This window comes from Melanaphis sacchari, unplaced genomic scaffold (genome assembly GCF_002803265.2).
Source record: "Melanaphis sacchari strain LSU unplaced genomic scaffold, SCAv2.0 Contig195_pilon_pilon, whole genome shotgun sequence".
Classification (NCBI taxonomy): domain Eukaryota; kingdom Metazoa; phylum Arthropoda; class Insecta; order Hemiptera; family Aphididae; genus Melanaphis; species Melanaphis sacchari.
In genome coordinates, this window is record NW_020270953.1 from 1 (window position 1) to 7503 (window position 7503).

The 7503-nt window shown below is 25.5% G+C and overlaps 1 protein-coding gene across 1 annotated transcript; it reads right to left on the reverse strand.

Annotated features, from left to right (window-relative positions):
• Positions 1-4443: 4443 nt before the first annotated feature.
• Positions 4444-5589, reverse strand: LOC112592813 (chymase-like; the record flags this gene model as incomplete). Its single annotated transcript, XM_025336964.1, has 3 exons — positions 5467-5589; positions 4715-4896; positions 4444-4657 (listed from the first exon to the last, which is right to left on the reverse strand). Coding segments are annotated over exons 1-3 (519 nt in total), but the record flags the coding sequence as incomplete, so codon positions are not given.
• Positions 5590-7503: the final 1914 nt, after the last annotated feature.

Below are 7503 nucleotides of genomic sequence, written 5' to 3' on the forward strand. Positions count from 1 at the left end.
TAGTTATTTTCAGACGTATGCGTATGTGTTTGTCAGTAGTTTTTTGCATTATTTTGTATGCCTTAAATATATTGTTATAACGACGAACAAGCGTTTTATTAATTAATTTTATCTTTCCATCTTTTCCAATCATTTTTGTATTGGCAACCACCCACCCGTATATACTTAAGTAAAAATATTAATGAAATGTTTATTTAAATCTAAATAACAATTTAAATGTACAATATTAAATTTGAATTCCAAAGGGAGGGGGGGCAAATTCACGTCTTTCCACCTTCTCCGGGCACCAATATACGTATAAATAATAAATATGTTAAAATTATTATGACTGTATAAGATGATACCATCATGCATTCATGCCTCGTCATTGGCGAGCTGCAGATTACAAGCAGAATAAAACATATCAACAAGTATGATTAGGTACCAAGTTTAATAAAAAGTGACTAACGACAGCGGATAAGTGTTCGCTTCTTCGCTTCTGCACTAGTGAGACGACTAGACGAACAATATTCATAAAGACGAAAACATAATATTAGTGTACGACAATTAGACGAGGAGAATGTTTAGCAAACTAATATACTGAATTATTTTAAATAGGCACGCATATTTGGTTATATAACTAAGAGTTTATTAAAGTAATTGCAGTGTTTTTCTAAACATGATTGATGATAATATATCATAATAATTTATTAAATAAATATTACAATTATAATATAATATTCGTATTATTTTTTTTTCATTTATATTAGTACATCGTGAATTATACATTTTTATGTATTTGTAAATGTTTTCTTTATTTTATACTTTGAATTTTGAAGAGTTGTAATTGAGAATTTTCATTATTTTGTGTTTAGTGTTTACGTATGATTATATTTAATTTTGTAATAATTAAATAATTTTTTATTGGTAACTCCGTATTACAGTCTATTGTTAATATGTTATTGTCACCCATCAAATAAAATAATATGTTCTAAAAACCTCTGCCCACACCGTTCTTTTTTTGGCAGGTAGTGTAACTAATAACTAAAAAGCGGATTTTTAGGTTCTTAAAAGCTTAAAATATGATGCTAATATACTCTAAAAAAAAACCCTAAAATATTCTTTAAATATTCTTTAACCTTGTAAATATGCAGATAATATGATTTTTTTTTCCAAAATAGTTCAAAAATAAAACAATAAATAAGTTATGCACCATTCTTTTAGTAGTTTAGTAACAGGTAAAATATTTAATTATAAAAGTAAAAACAAATATTTATTATTAAAAAATCATTTTTATCACGTTATCAGTTATCAAATATATGATAGTCAGCACTCGGCTATGATACAATCACGAACTGAGAGTAACAAAATGACCAACATTACCAAATTGATAACAAACAAGTAGATACCTAATAGAATGATTTTTAATTTTTATCATTTCTATATTAAGTTATTTTTTTTCCTAGCAAAAATTGTTGCTGGAAAAAATCATAAATCGAGAAATTAACAATATATATGATTTTTACGAACAATAATAGATTATAATTTATAATCTAAAATATGAAAAATACACTAAATGTTCTTTGATATACAAAATAATTTTTTTTTTCATAAATTTTGTGATGGATAAATCATTCACAAAGCTAATAACAATATGTAAAAACCTAAAAATCTGCTCTCTACTTATAACACTCATTAACAATAATCATTTACCACGCACACATAGTAATGCACTAGTACGGATAGCACGTACGTACTTGTATTATGGACTATACTGAATTCCTTGAAAACTATCTGTTTGAAATCCTTCATATGTTAACTTCGTCTTACCAATGTACATACACCGCAGATAATTTGAGCTCAGCAGAATGAATTTTATGGTGTTTGCTTTAACAGTAGGATGAATTTACTTAATAAACAACTTAACAGTAAGAATATTATCTAGGGGCTAGGCCGCTAGGGCATCGCGTATTCGTGTAGATTTTTATTGATATTTTAATTTTAAAGTGAGTTATAGCTATGTAAAATATTAAAGCTTTAAAATTCTCATAACTTACTTTAAAATATCAATAAAAGCCTACGGTGAAGTCCTAGATAATATTCTTACCTTTTGGTTTATAATAGTCAATAGATCATTTGACTCTAATATTAAAACTAACGGCATAAAAAAGATTTTTCTGAACTCAAATTTGCTATTGTGTACGTTAATGAGACGAAGACAGCAAATACAGTCGATGCGGGTAAGGCATCCAATTAATTAATAAGAATGATAATCGTGTGCAGTAGTAATTAAATAATTCAAACGGATGACGGAGGGAAAGGTTATCTGTTGAAATCGCACTGTACCGTCGCCGATAAAAAAGTTGGTCGATAAATTAATAATTATATAAGTATAGTACCATACATATTATATTAATATATTATGTATCATTGAATTGATAATGATGACATTCCTAACACAATAATTTAAATTTAAAAAATTTATTTTAATGAACTGCTTGAAGGCTGTAGCCTAAAAGCGCAAAAAAAAACAATAATTTTTTAACAAACCATAAGCGCAAATAAATTTTATAAAAATAAAGTGTATTTTATCAAAATTATATATTTATCTATCAAACTTTTACAGTGATAATAAAATGAGTTGAACATTTTAAATTAAAATTACATATTGGTATAGTCATAAATATAACTATAATAAGCAGTGATGCCGACTTGTATTTTATTTAGTGTGACAAAATATAAAAATTAGTTACCATCACTGACCACTAACTTAGAGTTAAATAATGACCGACCACGTCGTGTCAACATTTTTATATTAAAAATACAACCATCACAAAGCCGATCGCTTCACTCGCAATTTATCACAACCTATTATGTACCTACTAATAATTAGTAAATAGTTATTATTTACCCATTTTCAAATACCTAACTGTTTTTTACTCTCTTATGATTATCAGATTATATATTTCTAATTTATGATTTTATAATAACATACTGATACATATAAAATATCAATACTATACAGCCTACAGACTACAAGTATTATTGTTAAACCTACATTTTTAGTATTTCTAACACTTCATTTTTATTTCTTTTTTCTCTATGTTGGTCAATAAGTGTTTTTCATCAAAAGTCAGAGTATTCAAAAATACAACTTGTCATTATTAATATCACTAGTATCAAAAAAAAACAACTAACAAAGAATTAAGACAAAAATAATTATTATCATATATATATTATTCTTAAAAAAAAGCTTTATGATATTTTACTAAATGATATCTAACAGAATCTTTTTGTCTACTGATATTGATTTTAAAATATACTGTAATACTGAATATATTTAGTTAAATATAGGGGCGAACCGCCCCATAAAAGTATGTGTTCGGCGCCACTAGTAATAAATAAGTACCTTAAAATTAAATTTGAAATTTAAAGCCCACAGGCCACAGTTATGTACAGTTAACACCATAAGTATGTCCAGAACGAAGACAGCAAATCATAATATTGTTATTCAAATAAATGATCAATATATGTAGTTGTTTTCATAATAATAGCTTAGTAAGTACGTAGGTGTTTAATCTTTATTTTTGTAAACAATTTTATGTGGTATTTTTAATATATGTATATAATCTGAAACCAATAGCAACCATTTAAATAAATAAAAAATAAAAATATTAGATTTTCGTGATCAAAAATTAAATTTATGTATGAACCACTCTATATAGAACCTTTAGTAATTGAAATAATAAGCTATATAAACATAATAAATACTTATTGACTATCGGGGAATTTTTTGATACAACTTTTACTGATAATTGTCAAGTAATTTAAAAGTTATTTGATAACTTATAGACAAACTTAAATAGTAAGACAAGGGTCGCTAACTCTTTCAATTAAGTGAGCTATTTTCGAAATTTTAAGTCTTTGATGTTTAACATCTTTAAGTCCAGAAGATTCATTTGATGAGCAAAAAAAAAAAAAGATCAACATTCGTTAACAGTCAAGTTATTGTTATTATAATAATTACTATAAGTTATAACTATTATAGATTATTTATTACGCAATCGACCGATAATGGTAAATTTAATGTGTATTGGCGATCGAATTATAATTCTTAGAAAGATCGACTGGTTAGTGATCTCTGTACTAAGATGATATTAAAATTATGTTTTAAATATAACATTTTATATAATTGTATTCTTTATCATTGAATTCATATTTAAAATGTTGATTGCTGTGGTTCAAATGGACCTAATTTTTCTTGGTTTTTATATTATGTATATTTTATTATCAAAATTATATTAAAATTTGATTAAAATATAATTCATAGCACTCATTATACCATAACATTCCTGAAATCATATACAATACATGGTACGGGATAATTAAATCCGCTTCACTTTTTTGATTTGTTTTATTCTTTTTCATTTTTTTTTGTTTTGTAGTTATAGATATGCTTTGTACCGGTTCTATTATATCATTTATCCATTTTCTATAATAATCGATGAACATGTAAACAGTCTGCATGTCTTCACCTTTGAAATTTATTGAAAAACTGCATACTCCATATTGCAAGCCATTGCAAATCATTGGACCACCGCTGTCTCCTTCATACGTTTTGTGCTTGCTACTTGGTATCTCACAGATATATTGTTGCCATGTATCTATTATTTTAACACTATTTTAACACGTAAATTTTGTAAAATATATTGACTGAATTATCTATATTTATTACCTATCGTATCCTTCACAGGTTTTTCTACCGTGTTTAACCATAATTTGATTAACAAATCCTCCATGTTCAGCATTAGTACCAAACCCAATAACAATACACTTCAGACTTTTGTTATTAGCGAATTCAATAGAAGAGCCACCTATTCTTATATATTCATCGATATGCGAAAATGGTTTTTCTATCTAAATACAAATATATAAAAAAAAAATAATATTTCTAAGTACATTTACATATAATAAAAAAATACTATTTTTTTAATTATAGAATAACATTGTAAATAATATAATTACAAAATGCATACACAATTAAAATATAAAAATTTATAAGGCGATCATAATAGAGTTTGATAATATTATATAATATATACTTATTATTACATATTATGGAGCATATTATAAGAGATTAATTGAATAAATTATCTTTAGACGTGTATGGTTAAAACCAAGTTCAAAGGTGTCTTAATATTTTTAGTAAATAATTAATAAGAAAAATGCGCAAACTTTTAAAATACTAAGATCTCCAATCATAAATTCTGATGTATGATTATAATTTTCGTGTATGTACAGTTTAACTACGTTTCGCGAATCATGATTTTTTATCCATGTACCTTGATATACCTGTATAAACATGGAGATTATAATTTATGGTTACAATTTATTTACAAAAATGTAGTTCGTGCAGGTCTGTGGATAATATAATACATGGTTTATTAATTACTAAATAAGTAATGCTACGTATAGAGGTATATTTACTTTTAAATCCTTTTTGTCTTTACCGTAAACACAGTGAGCAGCAGTCAATACAAACAATTCTGTTACCAGTGAGCCTGTGCAAGTCTCTACCTTTTTATTAAGTAACAATATTTTTAAAGACATTACATACGGATAATTTTCAAGGTTAAAAATGTTGTCATCATCCATAAGTACTTTGTGTTTATGCTTGGTCGACTTAAGTTCAAATAATGCCACCTTAAACGACAATAATATTATAATGAATGCAAATCGCATCGTGTTTTAAATTATGGCTTTTACGTAACATTTATTACTAATAATTTATTGTGTACAGTTAAGACAGAAAATATTTTTATTGTCATGACAACATAACTATTTAGAAATGTACGTATATTATACATCTATATATACATTGTTTAAATACCTATTCAATAATCCTTGTATATATATAAAAGAGCAGTCTTTTTTTTATGTTCCCGTTTTATGATGACACTATTTAACATTTTTCCAATTTTTTTTTCGTAGAGTTGTTTAAAATATGTTTCTGAGTATCTCTACGTTGTCCGATTTTTCATTTTCTTTCCCTAATGAGAGGGGGAGGGAGAGGGGGATTATATTTTGATTGTTTCCATTTTATGACAACACTATTTAACATTTTCTCAACTTTTTTTCACTGAGTTGTACTAAATACTCCTATGAGTTATCATTATATTTTTGTTTTATTTATAAATCAGCTACTACTACTATTTATCACATGATAAAATTAAGTAAGATTTTGAGAAACATACGTGCGAAGCCGGGTAATTCAGCTGTGGTATAATAAATTTAGATTATTCGCACCAAACATAGCTTTATTAACGGATTCCTCAAATTGTGTACCATTTTAAACTGAAAAAAATTCTACACTAATTTTATAAATAAGAAAATATAAAATATATTATTTTAATTTTTAATCACCCACTAAACGTTTTTTATTCCTTTTAATCATATGTCCTCCAAGTGATGTGTCACAGTTCTATTAATTTTTTACATATCGTGGGTGACACTGATCAAGTTTTACCATAATTTATTATCAACTAGATAAATAAATATATTATAAAAGAATAATAAATGCGTTAAATATAGTAAAATATAATAGGTGTATACCATTGTCTGAATGGACTATTGAATCTTTTCGCACTCACAGTCAACGTCTCTCTCTCATTTCTATTTTCTAAAGTTATATTTTTTGACATTCCTTGGGTCTTTTTTTTATATTATAGGACTGTAGAATTTATTTTCTGACCAGTTAAAGCGATTTTATTGTACTGTATTTTTATATTCTTTTAAATACTTATAAATGTTTAATATGATTGAACAGACAATTATGTTTTTATAATTATTTGAAATTCACTACTTTTTAAAGTAAGATGTATTTTAAGCTGAAAACTTATAAGTTACAACTAGAGACATCTTATGGTAGCTAATACTTAGATATTAGCAGATATAACAAAAAACTTAATAAAATATATCTAAATCTACACTGAGACGTTTCAGTGCGGTTTTTTATTCTTTGTCTCATCTTAAGATAAAGAGAGATGTATTTTTCTTTCTTTTTTTTATCACACTCAATATCAAAACAAAAGTGAATAACGGCGAATAAAAGTACCATAAAAAGGTAAGCAATAAGCATATATGTATAGACATATATTACAAAAATATTTTTCCTTCTTCCTTTTAAAGGAGAAAATAGTTTAATTGTGTTTATATAATATTATATATTGATAAAAATATTATCATAATATTATATAATATCATATGCATTACACATATTTATCATAATATATAAACACATACAGCATTTTACTGCAAGAACCGCCTATAATTATGCGGTATAGACTTATCTATTTTTCTTTAAGTAATAATTCTAGAAAATAACTAGAAAATACCCCAATAAAATCATCCGAATGATTTAACTTTTAACAAAGTTGCTGATAATACCTTATACCATAAAAACCATAAATAAAATGGAATTGTATAAAAAGAAATAAAAATAGTAGTTATTACTATATAAAGGAA